The 23,768-nt window shown below is 34.6% G+C and overlaps 1 protein-coding gene across 1 annotated transcript in view; it reads left to right on the top strand.

The window, feature by feature from the left end:
* Window positions 1-3,454: 3,454 nt before the first annotated feature.
* LOC147070150 (dietary and metabolic glutamate transporter-like) overlaps window positions 3,455-23,768 on the top strand; it is a 148,467-nt gene continuing 128,153 nt past the window's right edge. The window contains exon 1 of the mRNA XM_085949644.1: window positions 3,455-4,304. Coding sequence (XP_085805770.1) covers window positions 4,070-4,304 — 235 coding nt within the window. The 5' untranslated portion in view covers window positions 3,455-4,069. The remainder of the gene's footprint in view (window positions 4,305-23,768) is intronic.

Here is a 23,768-nt window from a genome sequence, read left to right as displayed (position 1 = left end):
TTCTCGTATAAACAAAATCTGTTAATACAAACCTCCACTCTGTGGAGGCCCATGTGATCTTATTAGGATCGGATATGGTCAGATGTAAAATGCCATTTAGACAGGAAGGAGCTCAATCAGAATTGATCAAATATTTTGAAATCACAGACAGACATTTCCATTTAAATATTATGTAGTTATTATTATTATGTAGTACTTACATAATATTATGTTATTCAGCTTTACGCTTCATAAAACCCCAAATAACAAAAAAATTGTCAAAAGAAAAAAAATAATAAAAGCAATGATCAAATAGTTTCTCAGTTTGTTGATTTATTCATAGTAGAAAAACTTTGAAAAGTTAAAAAGCGATTTGCGAAATTTCAAAGTTAACGTGATTCGATTGGAAGAATGTGGTTCTTTATTGATTATTAATTGTAGATTTCAATACCTGTTATAGGTAGGTAGGTACTAGGTACCAACTGATAGCCTTTCGTTTGTTATAGATGTTTATTACTTATGTTACATTGATTTATAATAAGAGTAGGTACGAGTATATAGTTTGGTTGGTTTTGAAGGAGGCCAAGACCCGCCAAGGTTTGTAGTATCATCAAATAATGATGATAGATTGGTAAAGATGAAGGAAAGATACAGATTAATATGGTCATAATATTATTGAAGCCCGATTTGGTATAAATAAAAACGATATCAAGTTATGCACATTTTTTTATAAATATCGATGTATTTAAAAAAATAGATATATTAAAATACATTAAATGCACGAACAATTCCAAAATATTTTCGCTGCATTAGAGAAAATTTAAATATAAACATAATCTTAAAATAATATGGAATACCTAATACGATGGGGTCCTTAGACAAATTTACATTCTATATAGATTTTTTAAATTATTGTCTGTCTTTTACTTTAAATAACAATACTTTTCTTTTTAATGATTTTAGATACGTACTGATTAATTAAAACACTTTAAAATGTAAATTATCAATACATTTTATTAACTTAAATTGTAAGCTTTGTATTTTTTCCGCTAGGTACCTCTGGTGTAGGCCACTATTGGTAGTAATTCACCTTAATTGTCGTAGGTACGTGGCAGGTGGCAGAAGCAATAATATACAATGTAAATAGTGCATTCTAATTGTATGTACCTAAGTCAACTGACCTCTCCGCACTGAAGGTTTGCGTGAGCCCTAGTTACGCCACTGATTACAGCTGATTGCAGATTGACATAATAATTGATAACAGCCAGTGGTGAGCTGTTTTGGATTAGTACCGGTGCTGTAGAGCCGGTAGATCAATAAATCTTGTTTTGACTAAAATTTGAATGGATTCCTTCTAGCATGGTAATCAGTCAAACCTATGATTATTTATACATTCAATTTTTTATCTTGTACCTACGCTACAAGTAAGCAATAAATATATATAATGAATAATGAAAATATAAAATATAAAATTATAAATATAATATCTTAGATTTGGTGACTAAATATGAACAAAACAAAATATAAGTATGGTATGACTGAAAAAGTATATACTATTTTTGTAGGATCGACCATAGTATACCTAAACTATTATGGTTTGGTTAGTCAGGGTTTAATCGAATTTTGAAAACTAACCAGCACCATTTGAAAATTGCATTCTTAGTGCAATGAAAACAAATAATTAAGTATAACTAACAAAGGTTAGTGTGCACTTTTTTGTGTGGAATCTTAACAGTATGTATCTATGTATAATTTTACATACTATGCGATGATCTACTATGCTTACAAAACTTCAACAAAAGCATAATATGAATAATTACAAGATAAAAATAACTTTTTATATAATAACGTTTTTAAATTTTCTGTTGAATTATTATGCTCAATATGCTCAAACTTGTACTTGATATAAAGTAAATAATAAAAAACAAACAAACAAACAAATATAGAATACTGAAATGTCATTTTGATTTCCATAGTAACGCACGTATATATTAATAATTTAGTTGCTATGACCACCTCCTTAGCAACTAATAATAGTTGATTGGATTATGGATTTCTTCTGCAATAACTTTTCATGCAAAACAGAATTAACTGAAAATGAATTCAATTCTACTTAAAGATGGCTAAAAGTATTAAAATAATGCATTGGCATCGTATTATGATATATGTATTCTAAAAGTTTCAAATGTCTAGCTAGTCGGGAAGTTAGTTAAAAATCGATTGCAAGATTTGTACCGGTTAAACAACCACCGGACAAATAAGAATACGAGCTAAGAAAAATGTTGTAAAAAATGTCTACAAAAGTGTGACCGATCAATGAAAATAATCAAATAAATGCCAATAATATGTCCAATTAAATTTTGGTTATACGTATGAGTATAATATGTAGCAATACAGGGCTTATTAAAACCCACCTAGAGAGACTGGTGGTTTTGGGTAGCCGTAGGTGGGTTGGGTAGGCGAAGCAGATGAAGAGCGTCGACGCGCTGGAGCTGATTGGGTCAGCATTCATTCAGCTCCGATATGATAGAAGCAGAGGATCGAGAGGGGAACGACTAAGGAGAAGAAGAAAAAACCACAAAAATGTTTTTTACAATAAACATTGAATTGTGGATTTATCGGTATTTGAAATATACATCGCATATGACATACCTACTGACTGCGCGTTTTTTATGGTTCATTGCATACATAAAATAATGTTTTAGGTTTACGGAAAATAAATCTCAGAAAGCAGAAGTGTGAACTTAGCACAATATAATCTATAGGTAATGTGAAATGACTTACAACTAATTTAACACAGAAAAACTCATTTAGTGCTAACACCGCGACAGGCGCGTTTTGGAGTCATTGTCCATTAGATATTAGTATGTGGTAATTAAAATGTTATTAAAAGGTTAGCAGTGATTGTGTTTTAAGAGGGGTCCATTTATTAAAAAATATCTATAATATTTTTAATAGATTTAAGTGGCAGAGGGTGGGGTGGGGAGAGAAAATCTAACAGGTGCCAGTGACTTCTACATTTACCCCGCCTACTAGGTACTTATAGTTTCCCGTCGCTTTAATCGCTGACCCTCGCACTTTTCCAGGTATATTCCCCCTACCAAGACACTACGTACGTTGAATCTACAAACTATAAACAAATGTCTTGCAGGTACAACTAAGGGTGTTCACAGACGAGTTATTGAGAGTTCTCGCATTCACAAGTGGTTTTCTAATTCGATGAGTCATACTTATTAGGATCGTTAGTGTCCATTTGTATCGTCCGCGCTGTCTTGTCTTTTATACATGCCGTATCGGAATATTAAAGCAAACATTCGATGCCCCATATAGTTGTCAATTTATGAGTGGCACGTGTATTCCAATGGCCATAGGCGTGTCGTAGAATGCCGAGAGGAGTGGGGCTAATGTGTTCTTAAGGCTGTTCCTTAAGATGGAGGATGAGTTCCTTAAGATGGATGGTTCCTTAAGATGGAGACAGGTCATGATCCGTCGTGATAAAGAATAATAAGTAAAACATATTCCATTTACCTATATGATTTGTATTTTTTTTTGTGTGCGTGCCTAATTTTAAGTTGCAGTTCTAATATCTAATCCACTTTCAAGCTTCGCTTAAAATTAATTACCATCTTCATTTTTGAGGTCATCACTAATATCCTACATAACAACTGAAAAAATGAAACATTGTAGACTTTTTAAGTGGGTATTTTGCAATGTATGATATGATTGATATCACTATTCGTAAGTACAAATAATTTTTATCTAGTAAATAATGAATCATTGATCAATATAGTTATCATTGCAAACAAATAAAGTATCTACATACATACCTACTAGATAATAAAATATATTGGGCGTCATGCAAGGAACTAAACGAACATAAATTTTAGGTTATGTTATGACAGAAAGTCGAACATTTCACATTGATAGAAATAAACTATCACGACTCAAATAGAATCTCGTTTGATTGATAACATTGCGTAGTATTGTCGCTATCCAGTATGTGTTTTAGTTTCGACCAAGTCAGTAAAATAATGACAGAAATGTCAAATGATTATAATATATTTTATATTAGTGTGTTACTATCCGGTTAATGTTTACGGGAGTTCGAATTTCAAAAATAAATAATAGTCACCTACTATTATTAATTTATTGTCTGTGGGAATTGGTGTTTTATTTTGTGAATTATATAATATCTAGTTATTTCGTTATGAACGTGTGTATCAAAGAGAAATGCCACGATGCGGGGTTCATGCACGTATCGGAGAAGACGCCGCTCATCAAGAGAGTCGAAAACACGTATAAAAAGTGGAATCCGCGTGATACAGGTGAGAGATGTCACGATAACGGCCATTTTGATTAGTGTTGTTTATCTCAGTTTTGGCGGGCTTACTCGAAATTTGAAATTTGGTTGTGTTCCTTTATGGCTTTTATATCGTTAGTCGAGGTCGATTAACTCTTTACTGGGGTAAAGCCCTCCATTGGCTCCTATATATGATTGGATTTGGCGATGGCGAACCTTTTTATGCTTACATTTACATACCAACATTTGAGATAATTGCGATTGAGGATTAAATTTAATCCAAATAATGCGAAGTTGATAAAATTATATTATGTGACAGAGTTGAATTTATAGGAATGTTGTAGGTATAGTAAAATATAAATGGGCGTGGATTTGTTATTTTTTTTAAGCAGGTGCCTTTCTAGTTTCTCCCATGTGTATGTCCAATCAATTAATTTGTATTTTTACTACGTTTTTATTAGCTCGTATTCTTGTTTGTCCAGTACAATTTTTTTCTTGTTTGTCCAAGATTTGTATTGGACGATTGAAGATTTTTAACTAACTTCCCGACTAGCTAGACATTTGAAACTTTTAGAATATATCAGAACACGACGACAATGCATTCTTTTAATACTTTAAGGCGAAGTCTTCACTGAGCCTTTTTTAAAGAGGCACATAGCGGAAAAATACGAAGCTTGCAATTTGAGACATTTTTTTGATAATTTACAATTTCAACTGTATTAATGAATAAATATGTATCTGAAAACATTAAAAATAAAAATATTTTTTATTTTAAGTCAAAGACAAACTTACAATTGTAAAAAATGTAATAACATGTGAATTTGTTCTATCGGTCCGCACCCTATTATTACATATATTTTATGGTCATATTTATTATTAAAATTTAGTTTATTAAGTTTTCTAAGCATCACCTAAGCGATTTTTGACAAATTCATAGTTTTAATATTTTTTATATCTATTTTAAAAAACATCGATTTTTATAAAAAATATAAATGTGTATAACTTGAAACCCTTTTTATTTATATAAATATAAATATTTTATTTATATTTATAAAAATAATTGATTTGATATAAATAAAAAGGATTTCAAGTTATACACATTTATATTTTTTATAAAAATCGATGTTTTTTAAAATAGATATAAAAAATATTAAAACTATGAATTTGTCAAAAATCGCTTAGGTGATGCTTAGAAAACTTAATAAACTAAATTTTAATAATAAATATGACCATAAAATATATGTAATAATAGGGTGCGGACCGATAGAACAAATTCACATTTTATTACATTTTTTACAATTGTAAGTTTGTCTTTGACTTAAAATAAAAAATATTTTTATTTTTAATGTTTTCAGATACATATTTATTCATTAATACAGTTGAAATTGTAAATTATCAAAAAAATGTCTCAAATTGCAAGCTTCGTATTTTTCCGCTAGGTGCCTCTTTAAAAAAGGCTCAGTGAAGACTTCGCCTTAAGCAGAATTGAATTCATTTTCAGTTAATTCTGTTTTGTATGGAAAGTTATTTCGGAGAAAATTCGTAAAAAGTAAAACACTATTATTGGTTGCTAAGAGGGTTCTAGCAACTAAATTATTAATATATACGTGCGTTACTATAGAAATCAATATGAAATGTCAAAATGACATTTCAGTATTCTATATTTATTCAGTATTTCTATCAAGTACAAAAAAAGTATTTATTAATACATAGGTTTGTCAAGTTTATTTCAACAGAAAATTTAAAAACGTGGTAGGTATATAAAAAGTTCTTTTTATCCTGTAATTATTTTGAATTATTGTTGTTTTTTTTGTATAAAACTATTTTTTGCTTTGTTTTTCTTCTCTACCTTGTTTTTTCTCTTTTATTCTAAATGTCATGTTGTGAACGTCCTGAATTAATAATTTGTTATGTACTCAACGTGTCTTTTTTAAATAAATAAATTATTGAATCCAGCTCCTTTCTAGAACAAAAAAACTTAGATCCATCAGCTAATGTTGATTTATTATTTGAACCGCGGCAAATTACAGTTTTCTAAATAATTTGATCGTATTGTAATAACACTGTTGTTAGCAGCGAATACTGTCTGTAATCAATGATCATTGTCTGTAATGTATAAATACAGGGCCTATGCAATTAGTAATACTTTAGAAGAAACATATAGGTACTTGAATACTACCTATTTGAGAATGGCTGTCAAGAAAAAAATAGTTGTTTATAATAATAATCTTTTTCTTTCGGTGCCATCTTCTAGCGAAGGCTAGCAACCTTAGACTATAGATACATCTAGACGCCACCCGTTGCATTGCTAAATGAAGCCGCGTGCCTTGCGTTTGGTTTGTGAGCGAGCGAACGCATTCGTCTACAAATGTTCGAGACCATAGACCATTTCGCTAGTGCTCGCCCAAAGTGCTCGCACTAGACGCTCAGAATTAAAATATAATTTTCTATTTTTTACGTTATATAGTATTTTTAAGCGGTCAAAATGCAACCATTAGATAAAGATATCCATAATTTAAGTTATTTTAAAGAAACACTAGGTCACTGATATTAAAATATATACCTAATAAAATACAAATAAATTATCACGAACATGTATCAACTTACTTATGAAACGTAATACCATCTTCTTGCTTATCAGTACGGCTACCACATTTTAAGACAACACACAGAACCATCTTTTCTACTTAATTAATCAAAAATATTTACCACTGACTTTATGTTTAACACAAAAAATATCAATTTTAGCAACACGAGCTCGCAAGTTATCGACGCTATGTGAAGCGTTTCGCCCCGATTTGATGGCGATACTTTTGGAAACTGGCTTGTAGCTAGTAGACCTTTTATCTTACTCTAGCGCGTGTCGCAGAGATTGTAAGGGTGCCGAATACTTTCTCACTCGTGCATCGTTTTTGTTCAGGCCTTGATACATCCTAGCAACGAATTTGAGATACATCTCCCTATTCTGGGTTCGTCATATTATATCACCAATACTTGTCTAAAACCTCAACCGTTTTCTGCGTTGTGGGCTAGGTACGTGAGTGAGAAAATCTAAAATTAATGCGATATTTGACAGATGCTTATAAAAATAGTGTGAATGAATCTGCAATGAGAAATGATATTCAGCTAATAAATACAATTTCAGTTACATATATTTAGGCACTGTCTATATAAATAAGATTTCTTTCAATTAATTTTTGCCAGGACGTTGACTAGAAAGGTTTAAACGCATTTCTCGAATGGACATTACGGAAGAAAAATATTACTTATATAAAAGTGGCGAATGGTGATTTTTGGAAAAAGGTAGTCTGTGGAAATCAAAGAAAAACAGCACACCACTTGTCAAGTATACTTGCGGGAAATAAGATAATACGATCTTACTACTGATGAATAGATACACACTAATGACAACGACATAGGTACTAAGTCGATGAAATTTCAATAATTCATTTCAGAGGATCTTCTTCGGTATCCGTGACTCTGGCATGCGCTGGACATAGCCTGCCCATTTAGCCTCTGGAGTTTTATGAAGGTGGAGAGTTTTGAATCTTGGTATAAGCGGTATAGTTCCGTGTTGTACCTAATTCTCCACTCCCCACCATCATTCATGGGTCCGTATATCCGCCTCAGGATCTTTCTCTCAAAGCAATCCACCATTTCAGCTGCTTTCACATTTAGCATATATGACTCGCACCCGTATGCAACGACTGTGCGTATGACGGTTTTATAGAGCCGGGTCTTAGTTTTTCTGTGGACATTTTTGGATTTGAATATGGGCAGCAATGAGAAGTACGATTTATTTGCAGCGGTTATACGGGCTTTTATTTCTTCCAGTTCCTTATTCTCTTTTGTAATATTGGAACCCAGGTATGTGAACCGGCTGACAACCTCAAATTGATGGTTTCCAAAACTGGAACTTTGGCCCAGCCTACTCTGATTTTGTCGGCTTTGTACCATGACTTTAGTTTTGTTTTCGTTTACTCTTAAGCCAATCTTTAATGCGGCCCTTTGGAGGTGATCAAATTCTTTCTTCACAATCTGTATGGATCTGCCTATCATGTTGAGGTCGTCTCCGTAGCCAACCAGTTGGCTCGGTCTGCTTAATTTAGTGCCGCTCCTGTTCACTTGAGACTTTCTGATAGCGGATTCGAGGGCTAAGTTGAATAGCATGGGAGCCAATCCGTCTCCTTGCTTAAGACCCCGAGATACTTCAAAGCCCTCCGTCAGTTGGCCATTCACCTTCACCTGGGAGTGTGTATTCTGCAGTGTGATTCTAACAAGCCTGACTAGTTTCGGTGGGATTTCAAAAACCAGAAGGACAGTGAATAGTTTTTCCCGGTCGATGCTGTCATATCCCTGCTTAAAATCAACAAAGAGCTGATAAATTTCCACATCGAATTCCCAGCATTTTTCCAGTATTTGGTTAACTGTGAAGAGCTGATCCGTTGTAGACCTTCTGTCCTGAAGCCAGCTTGCTATTCACTTACTATGATTTACGCGTAACCTTCGAGTTTTGTCTTCAGGACCATTGTGAACACCTTATAATTTGTGCTCAGGAGTAATATCCCTCTGAAATTTTCACATCGCAGTCTGTTTCCTTTTTTATATAATGGACAGATAACGCTGATCTGCCAATCCGCTGGAATATTTTCGGACTCCCAGATTTTAAGCATTAACGTATGCACTGCTGCTATTAATCGGTGTTCACCATACTTTAGAAGTTCTGCAGGGATGTTATCGGCTCCTGGTGCTTTATGATTCTTTAGTGTCATATAGCTGTTTCGGTTTTACTAAGCGTGGGTGGAGAGATGCATAGTTCGTCGCACTGGTGCTGTAGTCGCGGATCCGGTGGGGTATTTTCATCCTGTAAGTTACGGATCAGGAGTTTCTTGAAGAATTCCATCCATGTCCGTTTAATTCCTTCTTCATCACCTCTAATCTCTCCCGTTATCGTCCGGCATAGGCCAGTGGTGGGTATAAATCCTTTTTTTGAAAAAGTTGACCCCTTTATATGCGTCTCTCGATCTGTTATTCCTAAAGTCGTTTTTCATTTTAAGCACTGTTGCGTTTAGGTAATGTATGCTCGCTTCTTTGTTGTTATAGTCTTGTTGGCCTCTCTTCGCGACTGCTCATACTTAACTCTTTTCTCTCTCGTTGGTCTCTCTAAGTATATTCGTCTATCTTCATTTGTTTTCTGTATGGCTGCTGAGCAGTCTTCGGCAAACCAGTTACTTCTGGTTCTTCTAGGGCTACTGCCTATACTCTTTTCAGCTGATAGTGCAATAGCATTTTTGATGTTGTTCCAGGCATCTTCAGTGGAGATTGCTGCATCAGATTCAGGAAGATTGTCCGTTAGAGAGTCCTGATATTGGCATATAACTTCTGGGTCTTCAAGACTGTCGATATTTATTTGTGGCGCTCGTTGGTGCTTGTCTGTTTTTCTACATGTTATACGGCATCTATAAGACATGCACAGTAGATAATGGTCAGAGTCGCAATTGGCGCCTCTATAGCTTCGGACCTTTGTTACACTAGAAGCACTCCTTTTGTCGATCAGTACATGATCGTTTTGATTATGGTGTTTGCCATCAGGAGAGGTCCATGTCCACTTGTGTATGTCTTTTTTAGGGAACTGGGTCGAGCTTATAACCATGTTTTTGGATATAGCAAAGTCTATGATCCGAATTCCGTTATTATTTCTCTCATTGTATAGACTGTTTTTGCCTATTGTTCCCTGATATATTTGTTCTTTGCCGATTCTTGCACTTAGGTCCCCAATTATAATTTTTATATCATTTGAAGGGGCTTTGTCATAGACATCTTCTAATTTACTGTAGAACGTATCTTTTATTAGGTCATCTTTATCTTCTGTTTCCGCGTGTACATTGATGATCGATTGGTTGAAAAATTTAGTGTTTAGTCTGAGTACACATATTCTTTCATTAATTGGGGTAAAATCTAGAATATTGCCGTTTATCTTTTTGTCAACAATAAAGGCAACTCCAAATTCATGGTGACCCTTCTCCTTACTACTATGTAATACTGTGTGAGATTTTAGATCGAACGTCCCGCTGCCCATCCATCTAGTTTCTTGGACTGCCAGAACATTAATTTTATATTTGTCTATTTCGGAGACCAGTTCCTTGATGGCTCCCTTTCTATACAGTGTTCGTGTGTTCCATGTACCAAAAATCAAGTCCATGTTTCGTTTGCGAGGTCGTCGTGGAGATGATGCCGGTTTCCGAGGCTTTGGTTGAGGATTCGTAACAGTTGGGTTTTTACAAGGTGGGGTTGTTAACCCCACGCTCAACCCCCTTTTCGGAAGGGCATTTCTTCCTTCTCCGTTAGTCCTGACCACACCTTCCACCAGGGTTGACTACCTGATCTTAGGTGTAGTTGCTCAGGCTTCCAGGGCTCACCACGTGGAGGTGGAGATAGGAATTGAGTAGGATAGGCTATGCGATACTATCAGGATACAGTGTCGTGCGGTACGCATGCACTACCCCGTTAGATACCCTAATCAAAATCATTAGATATAATATATATTTTTATTTTTAAAACAATCTGAGTACCTATATTTCTTTATATTTGATACCTACCTGTATATATATTTAAATTATCTCATTATAAAGTACAAAGCTGCAGTCATAGACAATAATTTTATGCGCAAAGGTTTGAGGCTTAGCCATTGGAGCCCACCGTCTTACATACATTGCGATATACATGCTGAGGTCACGTGATATAAAGTCCACACAAAAACATCAGCATTCGTTGGTGAATAATCGGATAAATATGTACGTTCAAGACAGATGGCGCGCTGGGGCATATTTAAAAATCTTTGACAGATGGTTCTGTAATGTAATCTGTGTAGGATTTATACTTAATACATACCTAAATATACGACAGATGTCGTTGGAAAATCAAATTATGTTTATAGTATATAAGTGATTATTTAATAATAGAGTAATAGAGTTTGTTAAAAACTTCAAATGGAAATGGGCTGGATACATAGGTCGAAGAAGGGACAATCGTTGGACAAATTTAGTCATCCAGTGGTAACCAAGAGGTACAAAACGTCCGCAAGGTAGACTTATGCGCCGGCTACACGGCAGCGACTTGCCTGCGCGGTCTTGCCTGTGCAAAAAAGACGGTACACTCTCGCGTGGCCACACGGCACAGGTAAAACTCCGCAAACCTCATTACGTTTACAACAGAAGTCGTCGTCGTGAAAACACTGTTTTTCGGAATCGCAGCAATGTCGTGTCAAGTGACAATTTGTTTTTGTCACAAGCGCTTTTCTATTGTTTATTGGTTAATAAAAGAGAAATAATCCTCCAGATCCAAGTGGACCAAACAATGGCTATTTAGAAGAAACATACACTCGCATATAAATCAGCATTTTTTGCTTAAATATAATATATACTAGTGGCAGTGACGTCCCGTGGGGGGTAGGCCATGGCCCCCACATCCTGAAGCGGGGCCCCCAGGCCAAGATCGTTGGCGGGTCCTCCTACCCATAGCGTTTCCCAAATGTTGTTCCGCGAGGTAAAAATTAGTATTCAGCGTATTGTTGAGTACCTACCTACACCTACGCTAAGTATTTAATATCGACAAACTATAATCAAAAATTTGTAGGTATTCCACAACCATATAAGTATTTCACACTTTTAATAATCTTCAAGTAAACTTGCGCCGCAGGCGACTTTTTTTACTATTAGAGCAAATTTTTGATGCGTGTATATAGTATAGTACGCGGACCAAAATTATAGTAGGTACGTGGTCCCAAAAATTATAGTATTTTGTCCAAAAATAAAATAGTAGTTAGCTACCTACTCATTATTTTCGGTTGAAAATGTATAGGTTTTTAATCATATCATATCATATCATATCATTTCAGGTTAAAGTACCACAACCATGGTGTATATTTATTATGTCGTCAGTGCTAGCGCCTGATCTTTCAGATTTTTTCACCTTTTTCATTTTTTTGCGGTATGAGCTTCGCAAAGAATTATTTTTTTTATCACCATGTCTCTATGAGCATCTGGTTCAACCTGTAACGATATGATAATAAGTAATATGTAATTGCAGTTACCTACATACACGTACGTCATGGCCGCCACAAGGGGGAGGGGGCTGATAGGGCTTTAGCCTGGGGGCCCGGGCTTAGGGGGGCCCGGTGTGGCGACTAGCTAAATGAGATGGAGAGAAAACAAAGAGACTTTATAAAATATTGACCTGTATTTTGTCATGCAACTAAAATTAATTATTTTATTAGGCACAACACAATTATTCCTTTCACCATCCCGACGTATTCGGATCTTGTGATTTACAATCTTTCGCGCCGTCTATAGGCACTCTTGTCTTTTTTTGCCGAAATACAATACAATCACTAATAAGTTGGTAGATACATCAATTGCGTTGATTTAATTAAATCTCAAATTGCAAAAAAAATAAAAAACGCAATAAGCGACAAAAAACGATTACTTTATGGGTGTTGTTTGTGAGCTTATAATCAATTATTAATCATTGATTATGATTATGATGAAAGGCGTCACTTGTCCGCTCTTTTAATGATGACGATGAGTAGGTATATTCTTCGGCTTGCAGGTATTTGTTTTGATAATTAACCGCATTTGAGATAATGCATACCGAACTAAACAAAAGGTGCATTATATAAATAATTTCTATAGTGAGTGATATCTGATATCCCTGTCGGTCTGGATGTCTCTTGACATCAGTGTTGCCAACTAAAATTTTCAAAATTCAGTAGATTTTTTGATTTTTTCTTCAAAATATCAGTAGATTGACAAAAATGTATGAAATTCAACGATTGTGTTTGGTGAAAGCGTGCATATTGTCATAATCTCACAAGTGTCTTTCAAATATTATAATTTCTTCTTTTCCAGACAAAAATTTCAGTAGATCTACTGAAATTTCAGTAGACATGGCAACACTGCTTGACATGTCTGGCAGTATACCCAGTATGCAGTAGCCAACTGTAGTATAATTTTAATTATTATAATGTATTTGTAGATATTATAATTTTGATGCGCGTACTATTTCCAATATAAAAATAATATAGTACCCCCAAAATACTATTTTCTTTTTCTTTTGGTATAATTGGCGTGTAGGGCACCGGGACTCTGCCCCCTATCCCTTTCATCTGTGTTGTTGGCGTGTGATGGAAGTCTGCTCCCTTGCGGGATTTCTGTTATGTCTTCATATTGGCTTGTTTGGTTAAAAAAAGGGTGCATGTTTTTCTTCGTTCTTCTTTCTTCTTTCTTGTCGGCGCTCGTTCGTTTCAGTACTGGTCTTCGGTGTAGATCTAGGTCCTTTTGCTTGTTAATCTTGTGATGAGTTCGTTGGCGGTTTCGATGGCGTTCTTGAGTGCCATCAGCGCTTCATTAATTTGATCGGGTTCAGTTTTCGAGTTATTTTGATCGCGTTAATTTGATCGCGTTGTCTGGACAGTTGTTTATCAGCGTCTGTATACGCATATCTAGCGTGCTTGGGGTGCCTTGGGCAGTCTCTGTAATTGGCCGGATGTGGGCCACCACAGTTGGCGCATTTGGCGGGATCGGTCGTATTCGGCTTTTTGCAGTCCGTCGTGAGGTGGTCAAAAGCGCATCGGACGCACATCGGAGTTGCGTGGCAGTAGGAGGCGGAGTGGCCAAAGCCCTGGCAGCAATGACATTGCCCGTCTGCCGTTCTTCTGCGTAGCGGCTCCACTTGGATGGATAGTCCAAAGATGGAGGTGAGTTTGAAAATATTTTTGAATTTGCTGCTCTTCTCGACGTCGAGCAGGATCAGCGGAATCTGTCTCTTTTGGCTCCCTTGGATCATCCTGAAGGCATTCTTGATCGGGTATCCCAGTGCAATGAGTTCACTGCGAGTTTCGTCAGCAGTCGTCTCCTCAGGGATACGTCTGATCACAATCTTCAATGGCTCTTCCTCGCGGAGGTTGTATGAGTGATATTCAGTCTTGTCTTCATCCATCATCTGGACTGCTAGCCTGTAGGAGGCTATATCTGGTAGAGTGAGGATAATTCCAGCCTTGATATTTTTGGCATCGGATATTATGACTCCAGCGTCTTTCAGCTTGGCCATAGTTCTCCTGAATACCTTTTTATCGTAGAGAACAATCGGTGGGATTTTCGGCGGTCTGTCTACTTTTATCTGCTTCGAAGGTGCTGTCACTTTGAGGAGTGGCATATCTGGCTTTTTCTGGGTTGCGGGTTTTTTGGCAATGTTGAAATCATGGCTGTCGGTTGCTAGGCGTTTGGTTGCTTTCGTTATCATTTTTCGTTCTCTTTCTTCATCCTCTTCGCGGTCGAAGCGGTCATTGACGACCCTTAATTTTGCATAGTACTCTTCATCACTTGTCTTGGCTGCGGCCGCGTACGTTTTTGGCTGGTCTGTTTTTTGGCTAGGAGATGATGACACCGCTGGAGTGGTGTCCATCATTTTGGAGCTGGTCGTGGTTTGGGCGGTAGATATTGAAGGGCCGCTCAGGGCATGGGCTTTGGCGGTGGCCGCAGCGGGGGCCCGAGCGGGTTTTTCAGCTTCCTTGGTCTGTGTGCTTGGTTTGCCATCGGAATCGTCGTCGAGAGAGTAGTCGGAGTCATCGATGTCTATATCCTCATAATCAGCATCGTCCTCCTCAGAGTCGCCGTGATCAGAGGCCACCCGCTTAATAGCATCGATTTCTTCCAGGACTCTCTGCATGTTAGTTTTCTTTTTTCTCTCAGGCTTGTCTTTCTGCTTTAGGAGGTCTGGCAGAGTCTCGTGAGGCGGAATCCCATATGCGATAGTGAGGAAACCGTAGATGTAGGCAAAATCTGCCGCTCTCAGCTTCCTTTTCAGCTTATGGATCTGGGTCAGGTCGGCTTGGATGTTGTCATCGATCTACGCATGGGAGTCCGGGTTCAGCAAACCGGCGAGCGAGGGGATCCTGCTCATCTTGGCTTGCTTTGACAAACTGATGCACAAATACCGGTAACAATAACTGAATGTGATTATTGGCGCTGTGCTACGGATCTGTTCCCCGCTATGAAGGCTTCAGAAGAGTTCTAAATCATTCGGCCGTCGATAACTATCTTAAAAAAGACTATTAGTGGCGGCAGAAGTTCGTCAGGAATCCTCCGGATGGGCGATAATAACGGTGATGCAGTATCTGGTGGCAGGTTGAAACGGCGAAAATGGCAAAATCGTTTCAACGATGATCGCAGGATAGTATTAAAATCGAATCGGCGAGGGTGGCGGAATACAGTGGCGGAGAAAAGTGGCGGAATACAGTGGCAGAATTGTATCGGAATTATTTACTACTATCGGAGTGCCAGTCGTGGAAAAAAGGGCCAAAATACTATACTTTTGAATATGGGATAAAAGTTTTTTTTTTCAAAAAGATTTCATTTCTACAATAAAAAATACACCAAAAATACCAAAATTAAGATATTTTCGTATCATAATTTGGTGCGAAGTACTATAATTTCGTAATAGAGGGAATTCCCCGTTTCCTACTTTTTTGTGACAGACAAAAAACCTATACATTTTCAACCGAAAATAATGAGTAGGTAGCTAACTACTATTTTATTTTTGGACAAAATACTATAATTTTTGGGACCACGTACCTACTATAAGTTTGCGCAGTTAAAATTTCAAGCTGGTTGAATTTTACGCAGGCCGCACTTCTTGGTTTGCGCGGTGTACAGTTTTGCCGGCCACACGCACGGTTTTGCCTGCGCAAACCGGTTTGCGCAGGCAACACCCTGGTGAAGCATGAGCGTGTGGCCGGCAAAACTGTACACCACGCAAACCAAGAAGTGCGGCTGCGTAAAATTAAACTTGCTTGAAATTTCAGACGAAAAATAATAAAAATGTCAATAAATTAACACGAGACGAAATTTTGATGTAAGTAGGTATAGGAATTTGGCAAAGGCGCCGAAAATATTTTTAAACATTCGATTTTTAAATATCGTATAATAAAAATTATAAATTAAAGTAATTGTATATAAACAAAAAAATATTGATTTATTTACAAACGTCGTCTACAGAACCTTAGCTTCGGTGATAAGATCTTGGTAATTTTGTGTTACATAGGTAGGTACCTACTTCATAATTTCGGTATCACAGTGTTTGGTTGATCACTATGTTTTGTTTTGTATTATAATATTATCAATCAAGTAAATATTTTATAAACTATATGAGCTTGTCAATAAAATAATATAAAAATACATTGTTTTAAAATTAAAAATCATAAAATTTATTTATTTTCCTACAATGGATAGACTTCGTTAGTAGAGAAACTATTAAAATAAATAATCGATATATTAATTTTCGAATATATAATAGATAATAGTCAAAAAATACTAGTCTATCTATAAAATATCTAAAATTTTGCAATTAAATCATACATAAATATGAATATTTTATAGATATAATATTTTTTTTATCTATTGTGATTTTGTTTAGGCAGAGTTTAATGAATTTAAAAAACGTACCAACAATAATATGTGTAATATTAGGTATTCTTAATCCAACGAAAACAAATAAGTATGAATGAAAAAAGACCGTTATCGTCGACGAACTGAGCGCGGCTTGTTAAACTCGGTTTGTGCAGTTAAAATTTCAAGCAAGTTGAATTTTACGCAGGCCGCACTTCTTAGTATGCGCGGTGTACAGTTTTGCCGTCCACACGCACGGGTTTGCCTGCGCAAACCGGTTTGCGCAGGCAATACTGTAGTGAAGCATGAGCGTGTGGCCGGCCTTTTAGAGCCCGCTGGTTCGATAAAATGATAAAGTTCTGCGGAAGTTGGTACGTGGCAACGCAACGCACATAACTGAGAGAAGTGGAATTAGCTTGGAGAGGCCTTCCTCCAGCAGTGGATAGATTCAGGTTAATGATGATGATTTAAATATGTCAATATGCAATTAAAAAATATTTTCTATAAGAAGGTAGACTTTAAATAATCGCTTAGTTGGGAGTCTTCGCAACTGCTATATAATAGTTAAATTTATCTTGTTTCTCGTCTGGTGATAATGATTGAATAGGGACAATATCTTTTCTGGTAAAATGCACTTCACTATCTCCAAAAAGGTCAACACTGATAAACTGCATTTTTTTATCATCGCTTTTAATAACTGTCCCATGTAACTCACACACTTAATGCAATGTAATAATATTAATTTCGTACCTTGTAATAATATTGTAGGTCAGGGTTGGCGAACCTTTTTACGTACGCGTGCCAAAATTTTCCAAATAATATTTTTCGACTGACGTGCCAAGCAGTTTTTCATGGCGAAAAAGAAAGTTTTTTCAAAACTTTTCTAAAAAATTGGTTTTTAAGAATTCTATTAAAATAGCTTAAAAAATAAAATTGAGTTCTTGATATTCTATATTTCATCGTATTTCTAGCCGAAGACATATATTTTATTCTTTCAATATTTTGTTCTTTGTTTTCAAAATTCTCAGAGATCGTGGAAGCATTTAAACCACTCTTATTTCATATTATATTCTCCATCACTGAACGGTTTTCCATTTGTAGAGATTATGTTTGAGGCAAAATAGCATGCAGTTTTTATATTTGAATGACTGCCAATAATTAATTTAATAAGGTTTGTTGATTGAATATTTTTATTTTTAAATGCCCGATCCTAAGGACCGACCTATGCAATTGTATAATTACATTAAGCATAATGATTATTCTTGAAAAGGATTTGCCTGCTATTTTTTATACAATGCGATTTGCCATTTATGCATGAATTTTGACGTTTCCGTTTGGGCATCGATTTATAAACATAATATGAAAAACCGAAGAAAATACGCATGGCTATGTTGTCATTATTTTTTAATATTATATTATGTAAGTAGGTACTCATATATTTATTTGTAAAACTTTTTTTATAAAAAAAAACATTTTTTAAATTGTAATTTCTCTTCTCTTCAAAATGAAACATTCGCGTGCCATGTAAAATCATCTCGCGTGTCATAGGTTCGCTACCCCTGTTGTAGGTATTTACTTTGTGTCAATGTGCATTTACCATTGGTGAGTGCGCATAGTGCCTATAGGTACATGGCGAAACCCGGGTCGCAAAAAACGATTCAAATGGAATAATACAAAACTTAAATTCATTAGAATTTAAATTCAAATTCCATCAAGTACATACTCGGTCGATATAAATATTTATTTATCTTGTGTCCAGGGGCGCCACGCCCTTATGACGTGCTTATGGCCGAACCTAATTAGTTTTGAATAAAATTAGTCTCTCTACTCCAATTGATATTATAATAATATTATGTCGTCATAATCATCAGCTGGGGTCCATTCTCTGCAAAGGCCTTCTCATAGACTTGTTCTGTCTCTAGTGTTAGTTAATTTTTGATTGGACACGCTGCCAAGCTCTATGAGCTTGAACTTGTCACATCACAAACGTCTCCATGTGGCGGAGAATTACAGGATGCAAACCACATCCTCTGAGAATGCCCGAAAACGTGTTCGGTCCAATCAGCTGGTTGGCATATCGGGCCGTCCGACTTGGTCACCACAAAGCAATGACATTACTATGGACGAATCATCTGGAAAAGAAAATGACACTCACTTTATTGTCGGGTCTACCGAATGGCATAATCTGTTCTAACGAGATTACAATAAAGGTGATATTGCTATAAATTCCTGATGCTTTTTGTTGGGTCTGCCGAATGGTTCGGTTCGAACGGGTTTGCTCAAATGAACATTGACATTAGAAACACTGCTCTAACGCCATTACAATAAAGGTCATATTGCTATAAATTCACGATGCGTGATATCGCATAATGGAAATTGCGTGACGTCTACCTATATATGCTAATGCGCGAATTTACTTGCTAGCTACTGTATTGAGTGCGTCGTCCATTAATAATGTCATTGCCACAAAGGCCAATTTTATTGCTTTAAAAACATGTGGTGTCTTACTGCCAACGTGAAGATTTTACTTGGATTGTTCAACAGTTCAACAGCCTCTATGTAGGTACATACTCCTCTCTCCCATGGGCACTAGTAACTTAAAATCATATAAATTTAGTCAAATCACACTCGAGTGCATGGCGACCTAAGTATTGGGTAACTGCTCCTACGACATTACCAGTCATAAAAAAAACACTGATGCTTTACATCGAAAAGTAGGGTTCCGTTAAGGCGAAGTCTTCACTGAGCCTTTTTTAAAGAGGCACCTAGCGGAAAAATACGAAGCTTGCAATTTGAGACATTTTTTTGATAATTTACAATTTCAACTGTATTAATGAATAAATATGTCTCTGAAAACATTAAAAATAAAAATATTTTTTATTTTAAGTCAAAGACAAACTTACAATTGTAAAAAATGTAATAAATTGTGAATTTGTTCTATCGATCCGCACCCTATTATTACATGTATTTTATGGTCATATTTATTATTAAAATTTAGTTTATTAAGTTTTCTAAGCATCACCTAAGCGATTTTTGACAAATTCATAGTTTTAATATTTTTTATATCTATTTTAAAAAACATCGATTTTTATAAAAAATATAAATGTGTATAACTTGAAATCCTTTTTATTTATATTAATAATAATATTTTATTTATATTTATAAAAATAATTGATTTGATATAAATAAAAAGGATTTCAAGTTATACACATTTATATTTTTTATAAAAATCGATGTTTTTTAAAATAGATATAAAAAGTATTAAAACTATGAATTTGTCAAAAATCGCTTAGGTGATGCTTAGAAAACTTGATAAACTAAATTTTAATAATAAATATGACCATAAAATATATGTAATAATAGGGTGCGGACCGATAGAACAAATTCACATTTTATTACATTTTTTACAATTGTAAGTTTGTCTTTGACTTAAAATAAAAAATATTTTTATTTTTAATGTTTTCAAATACATATTTATACATGATTACAGTTGAAAATGTAAATTATCAAAAAAATGTCTCAAATTGCAAGCTTCATATTTTTCCGCTAGGTGCCTCTTTAAAAAAGGCTCAATGAAGACTTCGCCTTAAGCGCCCGATTAAGACCAGGTGTGGTACGGGGGGTTATATCTAAATAAAAAGGATTTCAAGTTATACACATTTATATTTTTTATAAAAATCGATGTTTTTAAAAATAGATATAAAAAATATTAAAACTATAAATTAGTCAAAAATCTCTTAGGCGATGCTTAGAAAACTTAATAAACTAAATTTTAATAATAAATATGACCATAAAATATATGTAATAATAAACTGCGGTCCGATTCAACAAATTCACATTTTATTACATTTTTTACAATTGTAAGTTTATCTTTGGCATAAAATAAAAAATATTTTTCTTTTTAATGTTTTCAGATACATATTTATTAATTAATACAGTTGAAATTGTAAATTATCAAAAAAAAATCTCAAATTGCAAGTTTTGTATTTTTCCGCTAGGTGCCTCTTTAAAAACGGCTCAGTAAAGGCTTTGCCATATTATAAAACTCGAACACACTTATTTTTATAAAATACACATACACTTAGATAACTAAGTATGTTAGTGTTTTCGTAAAATTATGTGGGGGCAGCATCTACCCTTGGAGCGGCCCTGCGGTGAGTATTCATTTGAAATTATAATAATATTAAAGATACATAAATTAATATATTGTGATTATTTTTCTTTTTACGTTGTTTGCAATTCATATAGCATCCATGCCTAAAGGATTGCCTACAAATTAAAATGAAGGTGTACAACACATTCTTAATAATTTAATTCGATTTTGTTTTTACAATTATTATTATTTATAAGAATGCGGATATTTTAAATTTCACAATCAGCTGACTATCTATCTGACACTATCACTATCGGTTGTATTTTTATAACGGGCTTACAATTACTCGGGGGTTTTCCTACTACATAGGTGCTGCATACGTAAATGATATTATTTTTTGATGTGAAAAAGTAAGTGGAGGTGTATTTTTTTAAACGTCCGTTTAGTTGTTTTTAGAAACAGATGCGCGTTCGGCTATCTTCAAAATTTTGCATCTTATAGTACCTATAAGTACGTACGTATTGTTAATGAAAATTGAAACGATTTATTTTGTAAAATATTATTATTAAGCAAGAAATATTCATTTACAAAACTACCAATTCAACCACACTAATAACTAAAAAAAATAAAAATAAATTGTAGTAAAATTATTTAGAATACATTTGTAATACAATTATTATTATTAGTCTTTCGTGTATAGGTACATGCTGAGTTTCCTGGGAACATGTCTCGAACGTTTATGATATTATTAGGTACCTATAATTCGCGCCATCATCCAGTTCACATAATACTCGTATTTCAATGAAAACCTTGCTCTATTTACAGCGCTCGAAATGAACCGGAAAGTGGTGTTCCGGTTCGGCAATTTTTATGAAATAGATTACATTAATTTACATTTTTTAATAAACTTTAATAAGAATCTTGACATAACGTCCACCCTTATTCTACTATTGTTTTGTTACAACGATTTTTAGGCGATCGTAATGTCTATTCAATTTCGGCCTGCGGTGAAGAGAATTATTTTTTTATTAGATGTGGTTACCCACACTACTTATAACATGACTCCCATAAGGGGGGCTGACAGGGCTCTATCTCGGGGGCCCGGGCTTAGAAGGGGCCCAGCGTGGTGGGTCAACCAGTTAAGTGAGATAAATCACAAACCACAAATTTACTTTTAGCTGCGTGTTTGATGTGATGATAATATGTATGTTGATTGGTATAATTAAATAATAATTCACACGTAGAATTTTATTTTATAATTGTATTTAGTACCTATGCTGTTTCTTGTCTAACAAAAGTCGCTACTTATCCAATATAGCAAAGGGTCGCATGTTAATTGGTTACCACATAATTGTCATGATCAATACTTCCTAATATGATGCGTAGTGCCAACAACTAAATAATTCAAATGAATTTATTTAAAAACACAAACATAGTTGAAAATACACGGAATACCCTTAATTTTACCGCGGTATACCATTGTGGGAACACTACTAAAGAACATCACACTGTCCTTAACTTAAGGGGGGACATGCTCGTCGAAGGTCAAAATTGAGTTTTTATTGTATTTTCAAACCATGATCCTGGACACTCCTTAAACGTTGTAGATGATCTATTTATATAATTTTGAAGCCTTATTATCCTTTATAGTTTTTTTTAACATTTGATGACTGCATAAAGTATTTTTGTTACATAAAATAGTATTCTTTTAAACCTCTCGCTCTAATGTTTTAGAATATAGTCATATTTCGGTACATAACTGTGCAGTGGTGTTAAGATTTTTTACATTTATTAATTTTTAAACGCATTTATAAAACCATTAGCATAATTTATTACGAGATATTTTTTGTAAAATATTCACGATAAAAAATTATTTTGATAATCTCTGTGATCCCAAATTTGACAAGAATTAGGCATTTTATTATTCAAAAAATCGGCAAGATTAACACATTTGAAGATAATTTTAAAGATACTTATTATAAGCTATGTCCTTAAACATTTAAGTGTGATAAAAATCTTATGAATAATGATTGCTTTATAATAATTATTGACCTAAGAATAAGGTAGTGTTTTTTTGAAATACGCCATTTCTTTTGTCATTCCCTAGTAGTTAAGCTACAACATACGGCCGTAGCCATAAAATGACAAATTATAATTAAAATAGGGAGTAAAATTATGTTAACGCGCGTGTTTGAACATGTACCTAACCAATTTTTTTTTAATTTTTTTTTAAACGGTACATGTTCAAACACGCGCGTCAATATCATTGTACTCCCTACTTCAATTATAGTTTGTCAATTTATGGCTACGGCCGTATGTTGTAGCTTAACCACTGGGGAATGACAAAAGAAATGACGTATTTCAAAAAAACACTACCTTATTCTTAGGTCAATATTTATTATAAAGCAATCATTATTCATAAGATGTTTATCACACTTGAATGGTCAAAGACATAGCTTATAATAAATATCTTTAGAATCATCTTCAAATGTGTTAATCTTGCCGATTTTTTGAATAATAAAATGCCTAATTCTTGTCAAATTTGGGATCACAGAGATTATCAATATAATTTTTTATCGTGAATATTTTACAAAAAATATCTCGTAATAAATTATGCTTATGGTTTTATAAATGCGTTTAAAAATTAATAAATGTAAAAAATCTTAACACCACTGCACAGTTATGTACCGAAATATGACTATATTCTAAAACATTAGAGCGAGAGGTTTAAAAGAATACTATTTTATGTAACAAAAATACTTCATGCAGTCATCAAATGTTTAAAATAACTATAAAGGATAATAAGGCTTCAAAATTATATAAATAGATCATCTACAACGTTTAAGGAGTGTCCAGGATCATGGTTTGAAAATACAATAAAAACTCAATTTTGACCTTCGACGAGCATGTCCCCCCTTAAGCGATATGTAGGGGGTTCGCCAAACAACATCGT

The sequence above is a fragment of the Rhyacophila brunnea genome, unplaced genomic scaffold (genome assembly GCF_057557595.1).
Source record: "Rhyacophila brunnea isolate RB1 unplaced genomic scaffold, BYU_Rbru_1.0 scaffold_22, whole genome shotgun sequence".
NCBI classification, from domain to species: Eukaryota; Metazoa; Arthropoda; class Insecta; order Trichoptera; family Rhyacophilidae; genus Rhyacophila; species Rhyacophila brunnea.
Note: the sequence above shows the minus strand (reverse complement) of the source record. Positions and strands in the feature narration are given on the sequence as shown.